Below are 20,584 nucleotides of genomic sequence, written 5' to 3' on the forward strand. Positions count from 1 at the left end.
CATCTACATACACAGGTGTGCTCAAAGCAAGATTATTATTTGTGTGTTATATTTAGGATTACGTGGTCATCATGTGTTTGTAGAACAGATTATTACAGTGTTAATAAGTCATTAACAGCATAGTCTAATACAGTATATCGAAACACATTTTGCTGTCTGACCCCAACCAAATACGTGGCCAGTATTACTGACTTTTTAAGCAAATTGTTCTCAATATCATCAAGTGATTTTATGATTGTACCTTCCATTCCTTGATCGTGTTTGTAATCAGAATAAAACAGAACAAGTTTTAGGCAAACAATAAAATTAACAGTATCAACATAATAATACAATTCTGACCGTATCCCTTTTATAACATACAATTGTTTGAGCAAAATCAGTGGTGCAAAAATAAATAAACAAAAGCAACAACTACTATTGACTCTCATTCAAATTATTTGACGTTTGCACCCAAACCCCTCCTTTATTCAGGAAAGTGTTCCCTGAATATGTCGGCAGGACAGAAATATATAAATATAACAATATCACCAATGTAACACAATGACCAACACTACAACAATACAAACAGATAAAACAGAAAGCAACCTGAAAAACATCGATATAATCACACAAGTATCGATCCGATACCATAATCCTAAGTGGTTCAGTTCTAATTTGGGTTTGCAGCGCCATCGGGTGGCCAATTGTTGAATTAACAGCGTCTTTCTTCGTTCAATATTGAATTTAATGTAATAATTAATTCAGTACATTTACACTACAAACGGTAGTGGTCACATTAGTTCCGACACAAGTTATTTTTAATTATAAGGGACCATTTTTTAATTTTAATAATATTTTAGCTTTATTTTATGACTAAAAATATTAATTTTAGCTTCCCTAAAGATATGAAAAATCTCAATGTAACCTACCATGTTTAAAACTCCTCCTATTTTTTTTATTATTATTTACGTCCACATATTTTAAATATTGACTCAGTCATAGCGGATGTTTTGTTTTTTTATAACTTTAATTATTTAATTGATTATAATTGATTATTTAGTTGAAAACAAATGATTTTAAAAACTAATTGAATAATTTAATTTATCAAAAAGAAAACATACGCTATGACTGAGTCAATATTTAAAATATGTGGCCGTAGATAAAAATAGGATTTTTTTTTTAACCATGGTGTGTTACATTGAGATTTTTCATATCTTTGGGGAAGCTAAAATAAATATGTGTATTCATAAAATAAAGCTAAAATATTATGAAAATAAATACCCATAATTATAGCACAATGTATTCAAATATGGTCTGTTGTGGTTAAAATATCTTGGTGTCGGAACAAATGTGACCACTACAGTTTCTAGTCGGAGTTCTTCGGTTCCTGTCTCAATCTGCTGGTGGGAAAATTTACTGTCGTTTTACCTTTTTGCGCCCGGCTACTCTCGGTTGTTAGAGATATTGTATGGAATATAATATTTCCAATGGAGGAGGCCAGGGATTTAAAACTAGGCTTCACACTCAAAGAACTGACACTTTCCGAGTTGAGGGACCGTGACGAAGTGCCTGGCTGCTCGTCTACTTTGGAGCTGGGGGACGACAAGCTAGTGTGCGTGGAGTATCCAGCGTTGATTTCCAGTGTGGACAAGATGCTACAGACTCTTGGTGGAGAACAAACGGTGTCCAAGGTATGCCTAACATAACTGGAAAAATCGAATGGGAGCTTTTGTCTGCGTTTTACTGTGTTTATGATGCTAATTGCACTTGGTAGGCACGTTAGCTAAAGTAACGCACAAAAGTCAGACCGTCACTCATACTTCAGCAATCTTCTCAACACTATATGACTAATGTAGAAATTAAACTTGGCTATAACTATTATTGAATGGCTGGCAACACAAGTAAGGAGAGTTGGGCTAGTCAGTCCATACATCTTCTATGCCGCATATCCTCGCGGGTATGCTGGAGCCTATTCCAGATGATTTTGGGCGAAAGGCGGGGTACACCCTGGATTGGACGCCAGCCAATCGCAGGGCACAAATAGACAAACAACCATTCGCACTTACATTCCTACCTACCTATGGACAATTTGGAGTCGTCAATTAACATGTGTGTTTTTGGAATGAAACTGTTGTCCACACAGAGATTCGAACCTCGTTCAGATGTTGTGGCCAACATGCTAACCACTAGGCCACCGTGCGGCCGCTGGTCAGTCCAAATATAGGTATTAACGATATCGGTTAAGTGTTGTTGTCTGATCGATACTAGCATGATGAGATCTATTTATGTTCACAAATATCTATGTGTTTTAGTTGTGTTGTTCAGATATATTGTATGTATTTAAATAGCGTCATTGTTTACAAATTCAGGGAATAAGTTCTTCGATAGAGGAGGGCATTGGGGGGAAAAAGTCAAAAGGTTTGAATGAGAGCCAATAGTTGTTTTTGCTTTTGTTTACTTATTTTGCACTAATGACTTAATTTTGCTCGATAATAAGGGAGCAATTTTATTTTGCTGATATTCTTACATTTCCTTATATTGTATTAAATATTTTTCAATTGTGTCTTGATAATTTTTTTTTGTTTGCCTAAAATATGTGTCCTGGTTTTATTCTTTATAATTATGATCAACAAAATCATTCACCGATCTTGCAATATATCCAAGTTTAAAGTCGATTATTAATATTGGCAATACTTGCCCTGTACTTACTTGGTAGCGAATCAGTATCTAAATCAGGGGTGTCCATAGTGTGGTGTGGCGGCCATTTACAGCCCGCAGCTGTTTTTTTTTTTTTTTAATTGGCCCGCGGTGCATTCTAAAATCTGAATTTAACAAGAAAACTAAAAAAAAAAAACAGCAAAAATGGAAAAAAATCCTCAGTACAAGAATAAAGTCAAAATATTAAGAGAAAAAAGTGGTTATACCGTAATATGAGGAAAAACATAACCTCAGATAGTCGAAAATAGATGAAATATAATTTTTTTTCCCCCTTTTTTCAAAAAGTTGTAGTATTATGAGAAACAGACAAAACAAAATAAAGTTGTAATTTTTGGAATATTCGTTTGGTGGGTAAAAGTTAAAATATTATGGGAATAAAGTCACAATATTCCAAGAAGAAAATTTACAAGAAGAAAGTTGATTTTAGAACATTTTCTGAAACATGCAAAATCTCAAAGTGTCCCTTGCATCCTTTCATTTTTTTGTATACGGACCTGGCTGGAAAAAAACTGAACACCCCTGATCAAAATTTTAGTATTATTCCGATACGAAGTAAATACAGGGCCAGTGTCACCCCTAACTATACCTATATACTTTTTACTTGCATTGTCAAGAACTTTGAAAGATTTTGTGAGTTTTGCCTGTACGTAATTCTGCTAATCATGTTTATAATAAGAATAAAACACTGGACAAAGATATTATGCAAACAAAAAACATGTTTAAAAAGGCACAAGAGTGCTCCCAGCATAATTGCAGAGGTTTAAGAATATTGGTGGTCATCTTATCAGTGTTCAGACCATACACTGTATTCTGCATAAAGTTGGTCTGCATGGCCGTCGTCCCAGAAGGAAGCCTCTTCTGATTTTTATTTTTTATTTTTTTGTCATGTGAAAGCTGAGCTAAGTTTTGGCACAATAGCAAGTTAAACAAATAATTTATGATCATGTGTTATGTGAGAAGCAGTTAGTTTCATATTTGCAATTTTTCATTTCATAGACCTACGCTCACCAAAATCTGCGGCTCGAGCTGCGCTACCGACCCCAGGACCCTTTCTGTCATGCACTGTGTGGAAACCGCTTCTCGTCCAACAACCTCCTTCTCAGGGTGCGAAGGAGAATCAGCAAAAAAGACTCCAGAGTTGCTGAGATTAAAATGGAAATACTCGGAGTCATTGGAACAACATATAAATTTCAAGGTTTGATTGAAAATCCCTATTTTATTTGACCGTATCCTCTTGTTCTTGTTTGACGGATGATTTATGTTTATTCTTGAGCATTTCTGGTATGACGTTGAGCAGTTCTACACCACTGCAAACTATATCGCTTGTCCACATAAGGATCCCGGGTGAGCTGACTTGAGGAGAGGCCATTCAACTGCACGGCACATATATGTAGATAAACAACCGTTCACACTTCCATTCACACTTATGGACTATTTACAATCTCCAATTAGACAATGACAATCATCTAGTTTGATTAATAATTCTCTAACAGTGTCCGTTAGAATTGAGCAATCTTACCTTTTTCAACGCAAAATTTTTGTGCGTCCATGAATAGTAAATCATGATTGATTTTTGCAGGGATGGCAGACTATCAGTGCCTCGCTGTGGATTGCCAAGATGGAAAGCCTACATCTTTATATGACAAAATCATCCTTCGCAAAACAGAAAAGCAAGAGTTTTTTGAGCAGCCCATGCCGTACTTCATTCCACCGGCCATCTTCTCACGTCTCGACACTCCCGTGGATTATTTCTACCGGCCTGATGTTAGTCAAAGGCAGTAAGGAGCATTGTAGCACTGTTGAGATGCTATCTTCAATGACAATGAAAAGATTGTCAGGAATGATTTTTTTTCTACTTTTCACATTTCTCTACACAGGCAAACGGATTTTCAGAGCAAGACAAATTTCATTGGTTTGAATCGAGCCCGACGAGCCCACAATGCCATTTTCGTCAGTTACACAGATCCTATTGTGCCCACCGAGTGCATAGAGGCAGCCAAGGTGAACTGGACACGAATTTGCGTGAGGGACCATGACAAGCAGGCGGAAGAAAAGATAGTTGCGGTACGTTTGCAATCACATTCAGGGAATTGAAGGAATAATGTTCTACTCCGAGCTTCTCCCGGGTTCCACACATTTGCACAATTGTTCAAACCCCATTTGTTATATTTTCAAAATGTACAAACAAATAAGTGGTAATACTGAGCAGTTTCAATTGTTTTAGTTTTGTTGGTTTAATGCAAACTACTTTTTTGTTTTTAGTGTTGAATAATTATGAGTGCAGTTGTAAGTTCCTGCCTGCTCAGCTTTTTATACAAAGTAAAATGAATGGCAAAGCAAATAGATGTCTCTTTTGTAGTTAGTGGATTACTATAATATTTTTAAAACCAATTTTGATACAGTGAACTCTTTGTTGCTCAAACCACTTGAAGTTTGACCAAAAACTTCATAGAAATTATGGTCCAACATAAATCCAGGTAAGGGTAGGAAAAGACTTCAGTGAAATCCTGGAAACCGTGTCAAAAGGATAAGAACAGAAAAGATAAAAGGACATGGCCACACATACTGTACAGAGTTCCTGGAAGGGCAGACGAACAGAACCTGAAAGTCAGAACCTGAACAAAGATGGAACAAAGGGGTAATGACAGTCATAGGACAAAAAAAAAGGAATTGTACGCCTTGTAGTGTTTTAAAGTGTCATTATTAGTGACATTTACTTGTATAACTTCTGTTTGCACTTAAAGGATGGTTATCTATACTAAAATAGTTGGGGTGTATAGCCATGGTTCAGTTCGGTTCATTTTCAGTGCAGTTGTAATAAAATGTAAAATATAACACTTTAACGATTTTAAAAATGAAACAAAAAACTGTAAACTACTGGCAGTTAATTGTCCAATAAACAAAATTGTCAAATATACTAACATGTAATTTACTGTATAGTAGCAGTTTATTTTTGGGAAGGTGCAACAGTGCAGACATGTGCAAGAGTAAGTTTCAACAGTCTGAATTATTATTTTATTTTTAGGAAATTAAAGTTTGTTATTGCAAAAGTGCAGCATAGTTCCTCCTTGTACTCTTGTTGCCCAGTTCTACTGAACAATGCTGCTCCTCACCAGTTATATATGTTGACCACCACCTATTGTAATAGAACTCAATATAAAACTCTAAAGTAATCGACAGTCAAAACCCACAGCACGCTTGCTCACTCGCAAGTACATTGGTATGTCTTGTAATTAATATGATCGCTCTGCAATCCAGAGAGCAGAGTGGAATTGCAAACACACAACCATGCTGGTTTTATATTAAATAAATGAGTTAAGGCTATTTAGTTTGTTTAAAAGGACATAATATAGACTGGATGGTAGGAAAGGTACCCTTAAATCAACCGTTATAGGGGAGAACATTTTGCAAAGACTGACTGATACTCCTCTTGCTGATTAAAGACTGTATATTTCAAACATTTCAATCTAAATACTAAATACCTATTTAACATAACAAAATTCAAATTTTAAAGTAGCAAATCTTAAGTTTATTTGGATTATATATTTGTCTATTGTGCTATTTAGATCATCTGTGTACTTAGTATGTCTGGTGCAAAGTGAGTGATTTACCATGTGCATGACAGTAATGTCAGAGTTTAAGTGAGCGATATTTGCTCAGAATATTTTGTTTTATTGGCCTAGAATGGTGACGTTGCGTTCTATCATATCTGTCATTGGAATTACTGAGGTTACGTTTATGAAGTGGTGTACTGTCAGTCACAATTATATAATGTCTAGCAGGCTTTTTATCTACAATATCTGAAAGCCAACTTTTGTTCCTAGATGTTTGAGAGCCGTCCCATCTGGTCACGGAACGCAGTCAAGGCCAACATTGACATCCACCCTGAAAAACTCAAAGCTCTCCTGCCGGTCTTTGCCTACTACATGGTGAGATAAAAGGGCAGAGTGTGCCTGATACAGAATAAAGATTACTCTGCTTTTATTTATCTATTTATTTATTTTTTCCCCAAAAACAAAACCTGTTTTATCATTTAATATTGTTTTTTTTTGTTTGTTTAAAAAAAAAAAAAAAAAAACAGTCACTGTTGTGTTTTACTCTTTTTCCAATAATACCATTTATGCGCTCAATCTTTAAACAAGAAAATAAACAAAGAAAATAATACTCCATCAGGGGGTTAATTCAAGTTAGTTTATGTGTGTAACAACATTATTTCTATTTTTAATATTACCGTATATATTTATTTTATTGTACAATTTACAAGCCTGACATTTCACATGTGGCAACACCCTTTATAATCACAATTTGGCCATTGATTAGTATTGCTATTATACTTTTTTGCATACATTCTTCTCAAACATCAAATCATTTAGTGATTTAATGGGAACGTTTGTAAAAAAAAGTAATATGCACTTAAATCTGCAATAAAATAAGCATACTAATCTGCCAACAGAACAAGAAAATTCAACTTGCCAAACGTCTTCAATCAAGATCAAGAAAATTGTATTTTGTCAGGTCAATTTTAGTTACATTATTTTTACATTATTTTACTTATTTTAAGTAATAAATCCCAAATTTTAGTACACAGTACAAGCAAATAGTTTTTGACCTTGGTACATGGAATCTTGCTTAGATTTTAGTTTTTTAGTGCATTTTATGCCAAGTACCTCAATTTTCCTCCATTTGAAACAGTAAAAAAAATGTGAATCTGAAAAAACAGAATCTCAAATATTAAAATATATGAAAATGAAAAATGCCAATAAATCATTTATTCAAAAGAATTACTAGAGTGAATAATATTTTTTTTCCAATACACTTGATGTATTTAAAAAAAAATCAACATCAAAATTTTAATTTTCAGTTTTGAATTGTTTTTTTCAAGTACAAAACTTCCATCCATCCATCTTCTTCCGCTTATCCGAGGTCGGGTGCAGCAGTCTAAAACTTATGGCTCTAATTTTGGCTCCATATTTTCAGGGCATCAATAGTATTTTGACAGATCTGAAAATTCTAAATTGTCAATATCACCATATTTTCTATGCTTGGATGAAAATCTTTTGCAGTCAGTGGCAACAAGCAATTATGTTACGGTATGTCAAAGTCAGTCATCTGATCGCTGATTTCAACCCAGTTTCACTTAGCAAAGACCAGTGAGGGCAGCAAAATCCACAAACAAGCAGCAAGTGAAAGTGGCTCCCGAGAGGAAACACAGTTTGTTCATTTCCTTGAGCTCCAGACTTCAGGCAGTTATGGACTGCAAATAATTTTTTATCTAAGTACTGTATTAACAATTCTGGTTAGATTTAGAGGTACTGTATAGTCAGTTGTCACAGTTGTCATAATGCCCGGAAAATGGAGGAAATGGAGGAACGCGCATAAAACAGTGTTTCCCAACCTCTTCTGAGCCAACGCACATATATTACATGAATAAAATCTTATGGCACATCACCAAAACAAAATGTATGTCAACAAAAATGTATGAATGGCAGTAGATGTGTACACCGTTTCAATATGTACCTTATGTTATTTACCGTATTTTCCGGACTACAAGTCACATTTTTGTCATGGGTTGGCTGGTTTTGCGACTTATACTCCGGAGCGACTTATATATGTTTTTTTACACACCGGCAGCCACGAGAGGGCACTCCAGGCTTGTGTGCCAGTATCTGTTACTCTTATCACTCCTGTACCACTGAAAATTTACAATAAAACATAAAAAAACACCCACAAAATAGAAAATCATATTCTGCAGATTACAATCTGCAAGTAAAGTAGTTATGTTATGTTGTTTAGGCTATAGTTATCTGAATATCTGATAATATGTTACGTTAAAATACCACCTATTCACGTTATGTTAACAGACGCCATTTCAGCCTGTTGTTCTCCATTTTATTGTTATTACTATAACTTGACTTTCAAGATGAAATGTCTGTTCTTGGTGTCTGATTTTATCAAATAAATTTCCCCCAAAAATGTGACTTATAGTCCAGTGCGATATATATATATATATATATATTTTTTTTTTTTCCTCTTCGTTGTGCATTCTTGGCTGGTGGGACTTATACTCCGGAGCGACTTATAGTCCGGAAAATATGGTAATTGTTCTGCTTGTCACGATACGTCACCGCCATACATAGTTAAACAAAATGACGTTATTTATAATATATAAATAATAATTTTCAGACCACTTAAGAGAAATTGGATATTTTGCTGCAGAACACCTGACAATCTCTCAATGTGCTGCGTGCGGCACAGTGGTTGGGAATCACTGGCATAAGATGACTCTAATCTGTTTTAACTTCTAAAGTTAAGTGATGAAGTGAAATGTGAGAGCAAGTTTAACAAATTAAAGCGTACTGTATCTTTCAAAGGTGACTGGACCATGGAGGAGTCTGTGGGTCAAGTTAGGTTATGACCCCCGAAAGACAGTTGAGTCCAAGATATACCAGATGCTGGACTACAGGTTGCGCTGTAGCACCAGGAGCGGTAATATTGGAGTTGGGACTGGAAACGGTCCTTTTTTTTTTTTTGCACATTTAAAACATTATACTACATGGCAATAGCAATATGGTGGGATGGAATTGTTAGAATTATAACCTTTGTAGATTGCGGATGTCATTTGTTGGGTTTAAAAATGTTCATCAAGATATTGACTTTTACTTTGTTCTCTCTCTTTGTCTTGCATGTTTAGCATGTGTACTATCAGACCTACTAGTGAAACCCAAAAGGAGTACCCTGAACTACACCCTGCCTATTGCAATCAACAAGACCGGTCAGTGGATGCATTCATGCCTCAGAATACAAAGAGAGTGTTTCTTCAAGCTGGGCTGCAAAATTTCTTTCACTAAACATTACTACAGTAGCCATACTGCAAAAAAAACAACAAAAAAAGGATGCCAGTGGTAAACATCAAGGCAGACTGAAATTGGCAAGCAATTGTGGAGTCACTTGTTGGGGGATGGCACATTGAAAAGCTTCTGGAAACACAATGGTAGTAAATCAGCTCAACCACCCTGAGTATTTATTTGTTCACAGTAGAAACATTAAAACGTTTTCAGACCTTATAAAACTTTATCAACAGAATTGTTTTATTTCAATGTGAGGCGCAAACAAATCACTGCGATGTTGTCTCATTTTCCAATACAAAAAAATAGATGAATATGTGTTTGATGAATGAAATTATTATATACAATTATTAGCTTGACACTACTACTTTTTTATTTATTTCTTTTTTTTTAGGTACTGTGCCGTCTGAATACAGTGATGCACTTGATAAGTTCTTCATTATTTCTTTGTTGCTGATGCCCAGGTCCAACTCCAGCCAGTGTAACAGACCTTCCCACTCAAGAGGGTTCAAGTACCAGTAGAGATCCAGTCCGAGTCTCATATCAGCTCAAGGTCAGTTGTCACCACTCTATAGGAGGACATTACTGGGCCTTGTAAATGCTATTCAAACCATTTCCCAAATTGAATGAAACTTTTGCCTTACCAATATACAGTATATGTATTACATTTTGTATTTGTGGTGGCGGAAATTGGTATTTGAGTTTTTGCTGATGTTTACCCCATTTACAAAGACATGAACAGTCCACAATTTTATGGTACGTTTATTTTAATAAGAGCAATCAACAACACATCCTGAAAAAAACAGGTCACAACAAGACATTTTTTTTGGCCATTCGATTTTTGGTGCCGCGTTCTGCGTTTTTTTTGTTCGTGGAGAACGTAGTTGTGGTGACCATGAAGGAAAAAGATCCCGACACACATGGAGGATGTACGAAATATCTGAACATGCGTAGGCCACACTAATTGTGTACAGTATGTGTGGCGCACGACACACATAGGAGTCCGCAAGTGCGACGTACAAAACATTTAGATTTTGCCCAAACCTGACACCAGCAAAACATACGAAAGACACACGTTGGCCGTACGGACGACACACAAAGACTTACGAAGTACATAATGTTGTCTTGCAACCTGAAAAAAATGTAAGCGCCTGTAGAGTACGTTTGCCATGACAAAGAACCTCTGCAGCCAGTCTACGGCTCAAAAATCAGCACGTCACACACGTGCCCTCCGAGCGTTTCTTGCGTTTTTTTGCATGTAGACTGGCGGTAGGAGCCCATATGAGCGGTTGTGACCTAGGCTGTACAGATACTCTCCAAATCGGTAAGGTTTTGAGGCTGTTCCTTGGCACCTCAAAGTTTCCGCTCCCTCCCCAGATTTTATATGGGATTAAGGTCAGACTCGCCAGGCCACTCCAGGATTTTATTATGCTTCTTTTTGAGTCACTCCTTTGTTGTCTCGGATGTGTGTTTTGGGTCACTGTCTGACTGGAAGATTATTATTTACTATATATATTTTTACAATATGTATCAGTTTGTTGCCTAATATAAAAGTATGAACTATTTATGTCTTCATAAGTGGGCTAACTTACGAAATCAGCAGGGGATGAAAACAATTATTTTGCCTACTGTACATTGAGTATACAAAAGGTTCATTAACTAAACTGCATTTGTCTACAATGTTTGGTGTAGGAGTCATCCTATATTTTCAGAGAGGGCATGCTTCCTCCTCATCGGCAGATGTTTTACCAGCTGTGTGACTTGGATGTGCCAAGGTATTCTGCAGTATTCTACATTCACTTCTTGAGCTTTGCTCATCTAGCTTGCAAGTGCCTTTCACTACAGTCAGTGTTGCTTTCTATGAATGCCACCACATTTTAAGGCTATGTTGTAGTATAGCTAAAGGTTTTTCTAATTCACGAGTAATTATTAGTTAATGACCTTTGTGCCATGCCGTGTCACGATGGGGTGTGTCCAGAATACAGGAAGTCATCCAGCAGAACAGCGGTGCGGAGCAAATATGCAATGAGCGGGATGGCTGGTGTGCTGTTGGCACCACGGACAAGCTGCGAGACCTCATCTCAGCCATGGTCAAGAAGGTCATCCGAGCACAAAGACCACGTAAGTCAGGGGTGTCCAAATTTTTTCCACCGCATACTTAACTATGTAGGCCTTTTTGAGTCCTTCCCTTATTTGTGTAAAATTGAAACAAGACAGAGCCAACTTTAACATAAAAAAGCCCATCAGTTCCCACATATCTGCATATTAGTGCTGTCTGCTCAATATCTGTTACATTATTTGACTCATCACAGGCAAATCAATATGCTTGCACTAAATGAATGTCATCATTTTGCCTACTGTAGGGTAGGTAGGTTGTGGGGTAGCTCACTCCACAACACATCTTTTTCGTGTCTCACTGCACACACTGGCCCCCCTCCCCCTTCCCTTGCTCATCTAATCAGCAGTGAAAACACAGTGTAGCTGCATTTGTGGATTAGCAGTGAGTCGGACAGTTCAAACTCCTTTCGAAAAGGCACATTTCCTCCACTTGGGTGTTAAAAAAAATCACAGAGCTCGGCGTGGGAGTCGCAACAAAGAGTGCTGATGAGGCGCGGGTTGCCGACCCCCTGCTATAGGTGAATAAACAAATTATTCTGGTATTTAATATGGGTGTCATGAAATGACGATATTTCTCGTTTGGAGAAAAGCTATCTTGTGGGAAGAGGCCATCCAGAAGTCTATCAGACTATGAGCTATGGCATCACTACTGTGAATGATAATACACTTAATATGGACGTGGCAGCGTGCCAGGCAGGATTAGAACCGTACATTAAGTGCTTTACGCACACTATAATGCTTGCAATCACAATAATGCTTGCATAAGGTGTAGTAATTCTATATTTGATCAAAGTTACTTGAGATTTGTCCAATGAAAACACAATCACTGCAAATGACTTCTATCAAAACATGTGATGGAGTCAAATTCAGACTTACTTCCTGCTTCTGCACTCTAAGCATCATTGGAACTTTAGTTCTTTTAGCACAAGCATAAAGCTATCTTCTATCTATTTTACATGTATCTTTACTTAACTGCACACCAGCATAAATTAGTAGGTTAGTAGAAGCAGCTACAATTGCTGTCATTATTTTAATTAATAATTTTTATTTTTTGTTTGAATTTGTGGGAAGAAGTTTAACAGTTTAAAGCATCATGCTAGGTCATGCATGCAAAGTTATAAAATGTTTCAAAATGTACATGGACACCCCTAATAGATATATGTTGTTTGTCTAGTTATATTTTTTAAATTTAGCTTTTCTTACAAATAATGTTAAAATCCCGTCTTGTCCTATAGACCCAATCTCGTGTATCGTATCATCTCGTGAACTGATTATCTATCTTGTAATAATGCATTTATTTTATTTAAAAAATATGATGATGGCCAATAGAAATCAAGCTATGTGCGTAAAACTGTCCCCGGGTCCTACTTTGGACACCCGGCATGTAAGGAGAACAATCTCACCCTGCATCAATGACTTGGAGCACAAATTTCATGCAATTTATTTACTTTTTTTTTTTTATTTTGACACAGAACTGTTGTGTCTCCCAGCAAGCATAATGTGAAACCTAATAAATTTAAATTGAACAACTAAAATCTGGCCCATTTGATAGGTCACACGATGTAACCACTGTTTGAAAAATCCCATGAACTCGTAAACTTTTTGTTTATGGATCTTTCTCCCCCAGCTTTGCCAAAGGTCCCCAAGCGACCGAGACGTGCAGTCCGAAGTTCAAAAGTGGATGCAGAAGACCTAGAAGATGATGATGATGACGATGATGAGGAAGAGGAAGATGAGGACGATGAATATCAGCCATCAGAGGGAAGCGAAAACGAGATGGAGACAGAAATACTGGATTACATGTGAGAAAAGATGAAGGGCACGCTTGTGATGATGCTTATTTTATTGCCAGACAAATAAACATGACATTTTCTAGTTTGTGTCGTGTCACTTTTATTGTACCTTCATTCATCATATTCATGCCGTAACCCTTTACTTAACTCATCATTTATGTAAAAAGTAACAAATACATAACAAAATGTTCGTAGTTTATCTGTTCACAAGTACCGTAAATAGGACTTTTCCCACACAAATTCACAGCAGAGCGTGACAGGTTTAGATTAATAAATTATTATCATACATGACACAAAGATAAAGTCAAGCAGCCGCAGTGTGTGACATGTGAGAAACACAGCTGTGTCAACTCCACAGTGCTTTGCTTCCCCATATTCGACCATTTGTATCACCACTAATGTAGAGAAAACAGTCTACTGAGTCAAACAATAACTCGGAAACAAAAGATCAGACTTTTTATTCATATTCACCATTACCGATTATTTGAATGTATTAATCTTTAAAAAGGAACTGTTTTTGTATTTTATACATTTTTGTTTAGCTCTAATGCAACTGTGCAGGTATAACAAAAGTCTAAGCCTGCAATTGCATGACAAAAGCCATGTTTTTAATATAATTAGACTTCATGTCGTTTGTCAGAACAATCTGGCAGGTGATTGCTGGTCAGGACATAAGGTACAGTAAATATTACAAGTTATGCAACAGTGAGAAACATGTTTACATAGGTGCATTATAGGGGAGGGGTCCACTTTATAAAAGCCCAGTTAGCAATCAGACTGATTGTCAGTGTGGTCATGATGGAGAAGCTGGGAATCTTGGTTGCCGTTGCCGTGCTTTTGGAGACGGTGTCTGCTGCCTCTGTAAGTTACAAATGCTAATGCTTTGCAGCATTGCAATACAGCCCATGTTATTATTCATCATAGTTATTATGACTTCATTTTTAATTATTCTGCTGTTTTTTAACAAATGATTTGGGTCAGCGTGCAACAAACTCCCACTTTACATCAAAAGATGTGTCTCGGTGGAACCTGGCACTGGAATATTACCGTACTGACCTGAATATAACCACTCTTTTTCAAGACCCCCTTTTGGGAAAAAACTTGTTCAATGACTGCTTCATTGATCGCCATTATCTTCAAATTATCAGTATAACTCCTGTTGTTTGCTAAGGCTGCATTTACACACTATACAGTATTATAGTCTGTTTTTACCAACTTTTAAAGAGCGTGTCGTGAATGAATGAATTGATTAATTAATTAATACATGGACCAGCATTACTGTATAATGTCAGCAAAGAGCATAAAGAAATTACAAATATATAAGAGAAAATGCGTCTGAAGCTAACACTTATTTTACATCACGCTTGGGCAGTAGTTTGAAAAATTGAACACGATAGCATTGGCATTTACATGCTGTTGGCATGCAAGCTTTGTACACCATCTTTCCTATCTGTTAGCATAAAAACCGTTAGCATGTTAGCCTTCTGCTTGTCACATTGTTATTTAGCACTTTAGCACCTGTCTATTGAAGCTGGAGAAATATTAACACGCATCCATGCTAGCATGCTAGCTTTTGCTTTCATTGGTCGTATCATCATTTTGCTACATAGCATAGTCTTTTTAATTGAGATTTATTCCCATCAGCTTTCAACACTCAACAAAAATACAAATACCCTAAGTGCTGAATTTCTTTGAGATAGATAGCTCGACTGGTTGATATTAGCATGGACTATTAAGTATTAACTGTTTGAACTGCCACAATATGCCAAGGTCTTGTGATCATGTCTGTCTTTAGCTGGGGGTGGTCTTCACTGAGGGCGGCATGGTGGAAGGCGAGAACATTCGTCTTGGTTTCCGTCGTCACATGGACGTCTTCAAGGGGATTCCCTTCGCTGACATACCTGGAAGGTTTGAGAAACCCCACCGTCACCCTGGCTGGGATGGTGAGTTGACTGAATCCAGCCAATATAAGCCATTAAGAAGGTTCACTGCATGGGTGCAGTTATTTGGGATACCTGGTAACTACGAGGTGTGTCAGAAAAGTTCCGTCACAAAAGATATATATGTCAAATCCACACTACAAGTTTTCCACTTCGAATAATCCTCTTGGAGTCTAATGCCCTTCCCCAGCCTTTTCTGGCACACCTTCATGCACACCTGGAAGGATTCTCGGGGGATTCTTTGCAGCTCCATCATCACGACCATCTGATGTCATCCACATTTTCAAAATGGGCCCCCTTGATGGACCTCCCTCGAGCTTGGGAAAGGTGAGTGGGAAGTTATTCCAGCTGGTTGGTCGTCTAGCCCCGTAGCAAGGACTCTCAGTGGACGATGCCCCTCACATCAAAGTATACAATCAGCATCAACAGTCCTGGAACTTTTCTGACACACCTCGCACGCCTATAAACAAGTGTAAATGGATTTGGTCGTCTTGCACTTTTCCGGGAAGTCTTGCTGCAAGATTTCTTGAAGAGTTTCTTCATGACCATTTCAAAGTCATGCTTGAACACAATGTTCTCTCTAAGCTGGAACCATACAAATGTCCTCGAGGACTTTGTATGTTGAATCAAATTCTAATCAAAGAGGTCCATATGCCGTCGTGAATGCTGTCTTCTCCTGGTCAAATGACCTTTCTGTGTTGATTGGTACTTTATTTTAGTTAGCGGTCCAAAATGTAACATGTCTATGCTCAGGTGTTCTGAAGGCCACTGAATACAGGAATCGGTGCCTTCAGTTGAATCTACTCATGTCTGACACCAGAGGAAGTGAGGACTGTCTCTACCTTAACATCTGGGTTCCTCATGGCCGATCAGGTAAGAACTGCGAGAAGCTCACAGAGCATCATTTGTATTCAAGTCCAATTTATAATTATTATCTTTGCTCCGTAGTCTCTACCAATTTACCCGTCATGGTCTGGATTTTTGGAGGGGGCTTCCTGGCTGGAGGATCAATGGGCGCAAATTTCCTGGACAACTATCTTTACAACGGCCAGGAGATTGCAGATAGAGGAAACGTCATAGTGGTGACACTGGGATACCGTGTGGGAACTCTGGGCTTCCTCAGCACCGGAGACTCAAATTTACCTGGTAGATTTCTTGGGAGAAACTCCAAGATTAAATTGCCGAAGTATTTTTCCGGCTCACAATATGAAATTGTGTTTGAGTTGAGTGTTGATTCTTCGACAGGAAACTACGGTCTGTGGGATCAGCAGGCCGCCATTGCCTGGGTCCACAGAAACATCCGCTCATTTGGAGGAGACCCAGACAACATTACTATCTTTGGAGAGTCTGCAGGTGGCGCTAGTGTCAGCTTTCAGGTGGGACACTTGGTTGGTTGTCCTGCTGTGACATTTATTCGATGAAGAACAGCGATGTACTTTACTAAGTCAGTGAGTCTCTCTGGTAGAGAGGTTCGACCAGCGTCTGAACTCTCCTGTCCAAGATCCGTAAACAGGCTTTCCCCTTCTTGAAAAAATTATCCAGTCGGGCAAACCTGTCGTACTGACTTCTACTCAGTGCTGAAAGGACGTTTCTACCATCGAGACACGCCTTGAGATCTAACAGAACACATTTTAAAAATGCCTTTTTTATGTATCTTTTCTCACAGACCCTCACGCCTCACAACAAGGGTCTCATCAAGAGAGCAATCTCCCAGAGTGGTGTCGCTCTCTGCCCCTGGGGTATCAACAAGAACCCCCGCAGAGTCGCTGAGGAGGTGCACCAAAGTTTCTCTGACTTGTCCAAGTTTTTTTTTGTAACTTTTACAACTCCCAGTGACAGATAATTCTCACGTTCTGCTCAGGTTGCTCTGAAAGTCAACTGCCCCACTGATGAGAGGATGGCATCCTGTTTAAAGATGACTGATCCTGTGCTCCTCACATTGGCTGTCCCTCTCAATCTGGCTACTTCACCTGATGGTAAACAATCCACTATGCAATTTAAGAATTTTTGTATGCATTTTGAGGTACTCCGGTTTCCTCCCACAACCCACAATGACTATTACCTGTCAACTTGTAAAAGCAGCGTTTTTTTTATGGGATTTTGTAGAAGAGTACAGCAGAATATGGAAAGTGAGCGTTTCTGTATCTACCTCCCTCTGTCAGCCCCCCTCGTCTACAACCTGGTCCTGACACCTGTAATTGACGGGGATTTCCTGCCCGATGAGCCTTCCAACTTGTTCCACAACGCTGCTGATATCGACTACATGGCTGGAGTCAATGACATGGATGGACATTTTTTCATTGCTATCGATGTTCCTTCAATCAACTCCCACCTAGTGGAGACCCCCATGTAAATTTGTGTTGCAAATTTGAATATGTTATTGTTTTGAGTTTCAGGATGTTTGCTGATTTGACTTTTCCTCTCACATTCCCTTAATCTCAGTGATGACATGAAGACGCTGCTGGCTTCGTTCACTAAAGACATGGGCGAGTCTGGTTTAGAAGAAGCATATGCCATGTACACCTCAACATGGGGAGCCAAACCCAGCAAGGAGGACATTAAGACTACAATTGTGGATATTGGAACTGATTACATCTTCCTAATTGCTACACAGGCTGCTCTTTACCTTCATGCCGCCAATTCCACGTAAGTGTAAGATATTGTTATTCACTATTCATCTCCATTTGAATTTTAATTTTTGTCTTGTGTGTTGCTTTGGAAAGTGAGTGACAAAAGAGGTACTTGTGCTGGAACAGGTCACATTGGGCATGTAATCATACTTACAGCATGTTTGTGCTTCTTTTCTCTTGTCTGATTTAAAGAAATGGTCGCACCTACTCATATCTCTTCTCTGAGCCGAACCGTATGGGCGGCATCGGTCGTCCGTACCCCAGCTGGATGGGAGCAGACCACGCTGATGACCTGCAGTATGTCTTTGGAAAACCGTTCACCACACCGCTGGGATACTGGCCTAGCCACCGTAAACTCTCTGGCTACATGATCGCCTATTGGACCAACTTTGCAAAAACTGGGTATAAAGCTGTAGACCAAAAATGCTGAAAACTAGACATGGAAAGCTAAATCTCAATAAATGATTTGCTTGTGTTTATTTCTTGTCCACAGAGACCCCAACAAAGGAGACTTGAGCGTGCCAGCTACATGGCCCAGATTCACCAGCACTGGACACCAGTACCTGGAGATCAATGCGAAGATGGATAAAAGCTATGTGAGACAGAAGTTGAGAATGCGTTACGTGCATATGTGGACCAGCCTCCTGCCCAACCTCCCCAAAATCTCAGAATAAAGAGGAGCAATACATTCATAATGTCTGATTAAATAGATTTTTTATTTCAATAACAAACATCAAATAAAAGGATATATTGAAACATATATTCATCATTGCCCGTTGTTAAGCTAACACAAGTTGCAGTGGTGCAGAAGTGTAAAGACAAAAATATGAATTTATTTGTTAATCCCAGCACAAGGAATTACTTGGTACTTGTGCTAAACATATCAGACGTTTCTGCTATCCTGTCAAAATTCTCCAGAAACTTAAGTTTAGCACTTTCTGAATTCCAGCCTGAATGTTTCATATCAGCCTGAGGAAAGCAGCCTGAGGGAAACCAACCTCAATAAGTTTCCTAATTGTTTGGCTTTTACACTGTTTTCTGGAAAAGTTGACATGCTGTTGTTGTTATAAAGCCTCACTGATCAGAGAATGTTAATTTCAGGTAGTCTAGTAGTAGTTTAGGTTAAAAAAAATACAGTTGCTCTCAAAATTAACCATAGTAAAATCGAAAAACTTTGAAATTATTGGTATTGCAAACAACCACAAGTTTATAAACTTTAAAAATAAATGTAATTTACAGAGAAAGTTAAATACAAAGGCTAGGCAATACTCCAAATTTTGCAATTGATCCGATACCTAGTAAATACAGAGCCAGTTTTGGCGATACTGATACTGGTACAGAGGTGCCTTGGTTAACGTCATTAATCTGTTCCAGAAGGTCCGACTCAAACCAAAACAGACTCTAACCAAAGTAATTTTCCCATAGAACATAATGTAAATCCAATGAATCCGTTCCCGACACCCAACAATGTTAACACAAAAAACATTTTATAGACAATAATTAAAGTTTTACATGCAGAAAATGATCCAAAAATAATTGCAAATGACAAATGTCAACTGAACATTTAACATCACTTGGACCTAGTTTTGTTGGAAAAAAACCATCAATTAACAAAATAATACAAATGAAACACATTATTGTGCTGCAACTACAATTTGCAAAAATGTAAAATATATCAAACTAAATATCAATATTCTAGAACCAGTAAACATGTACCTTGCCGTTTGGCATAGAAAATGGAAAATGTTTGCTATGTTTGACTCCGGCTGCCGCGAACATGCCCCAGGAAGTTTGAATGGTTACGTTCTGTTGTTGGAACCAGAAATGAGTGTTATGGATTTAAAATGAGACAGGCAGAAACACAGTGTTACTCTTCATGTTCCACCGGGTTGATAGACTGATAGTCCTGTCACATTTACATGCTTCTGAAATGACAACAACGATCTTCTCTTTAAGCCGTAAAATTCGGAGGTCTTCACCCTTGTCTCCGTTACGGTCCATCGGCTTTCTCTTTTATGCGTCATGTTTCTCAAGGCTTCTCCACCGATTTCCGATCATCATTCGCAATGAATGTGTTGCAACACACTGATTACTTCCAGTTCCACTGCTACTACTCTCTATGTTGCTTTAGTTGTCATTGTTCATTTGGCACAAAGGAAGCTAATGAGCGAAATAGTTGACCAGCGTCATGGATTGTCATCGAGCTGACTCACCAGAAAACACTGGTCCTAGCACTTCGGTGGAGAATTGCAGGGCACACGCTCAACTCTGATGCAGAACTTTGAAAGGTGTCAGGAGAGACGGCATAGTGACTAAACAGAAGCATAACCCAGCTGGGGCCACAACAGACGGATACAAAAGCCGCATGCGGCTCCAGAGCCATGGGTTGCAGACTCTTGGTCTAGTGCATAACCCATTACTCGATTAATCGTAACAGCAGGCTTCAGATTAATTGACTAACAATATAATTGTTAGTTGCAGCCCTATGCATCCCCCTAGTTTATTATTTATGACTGAATAGGAACATATTTTGGGGGCATTTTTTTATCACCCCAGACTCT

At 38.1% G+C, this 20,584-nt stretch overlaps 2 protein-coding genes across 3 annotated transcripts; both read left to right on the forward strand.

The window, feature by feature from the left end:
* The first annotated feature begins 1,367 nt into the window (after positions 1 to 1,367).
* Positions 1,368 to 13,535, forward strand: gtf3c5 (general transcription factor IIIC, polypeptide 5). 2 transcript variants are annotated; one of them, XM_054757761.1, is made up of 11 exons: positions 1,368 to 1,670; positions 3,694 to 3,892; positions 4,277 to 4,475; positions 4,575 to 4,761; positions 6,522 to 6,626; positions 9,069 to 9,183; positions 9,389 to 9,469; positions 10,007 to 10,095; positions 11,235 to 11,317; positions 11,521 to 11,663; positions 13,288 to 13,535. In XM_054757761.1, the coding sequence occupies exons 1-11, from the start codon at positions 1,467 to 1,469 to the stop codon at positions 13,464 to 13,466; spliced, it is 1,584 nt and encodes a 527-aa protein (XP_054613736.1). In that variant the 5' UTR covers positions 1,368 to 1,466; the 3' UTR covers positions 13,467 to 13,535. The 2 variants fall into 2 exon arrangements, with proteins under 2 accessions (XP_054613736.1, XP_054613737.1); XM_054757762.1 differs by having other exon boundaries at positions 1,520 to 1,670; positions 4,277 to 4,461.
* A 697-nt stretch (positions 13,536 to 14,232) lies between these two features.
* On the forward strand, positions 14,233 to 18,783 carry cel.2 (carboxyl ester lipase, tandem duplicate 2). Its single transcript, XM_054757760.1, has 11 exons — positions 14,233 to 14,314; positions 15,249 to 15,396; positions 16,147 to 16,266; positions 16,342 to 16,539; positions 16,639 to 16,769; positions 17,060 to 17,167; positions 17,255 to 17,369; positions 17,556 to 17,742; positions 17,836 to 18,039; positions 18,216 to 18,425; positions 18,517 to 18,783. The coding sequence occupies exons 1-11, from the start codon at positions 14,249 to 14,251 to the stop codon at positions 18,695 to 18,697; spliced, it is 1,668 nt and encodes a 555-aa protein (XP_054613735.1). The 5' UTR covers positions 14,233 to 14,248; the 3' UTR covers positions 18,698 to 18,783.
* Positions 18,784 to 20,584: the final 1,801 nt, after the last annotated feature.

The sequence above is a fragment of the Dunckerocampus dactyliophorus genome, chromosome 17 (assembly GCF_027744805.1).
Source record: "Dunckerocampus dactyliophorus isolate RoL2022-P2 chromosome 17, RoL_Ddac_1.1, whole genome shotgun sequence".
Lineage (NCBI taxonomy): Eukaryota > Metazoa > Chordata > Actinopteri > Syngnathiformes > Syngnathidae > Dunckerocampus > Dunckerocampus dactyliophorus.

Coding starts and splice junctions, on each gene's coding strand:
- gtf3c5 (XM_054757761.1), top strand. CDS start 1,467: ATGGAGGAGGCCAGGGATTTAAAACTAGGCTTCACACTCAAAGAACTG. Junction 3,893..4,276: donor AACAACATATAAATTTCAAG/GTTTGATTGAAA, acceptor TGATTTTTGCAG/GGATGGCAGACTATCAGTGC. Junction 11,664..13,287: donor CATCCGAGCACAAAGACCAC/GTAAGTCAGGGG, acceptor TTTCTCCCCCAG/CTTTGCCAAAGGTCCCCAAG.
- cel.2 (XM_054757760.1), top strand. CDS start 14,249: ATGATGGAGAAGCTGGGAATCTTGGTTGCCGTTGCCGTGCTTTTGGAG. Junction 16,540..16,638: donor CGGAGACTCAAATTTACCTG/GTAGATTTCTTG, acceptor ATTCTTCGACAG/GAAACTACGGTCTGTGGGAT. Junction 17,743..17,835: donor CACCTAGTGGAGACCCCCAT/GTAAATTTGTGT, acceptor CCTTAATCTCAG/TGATGACATGAAGACGCTGC.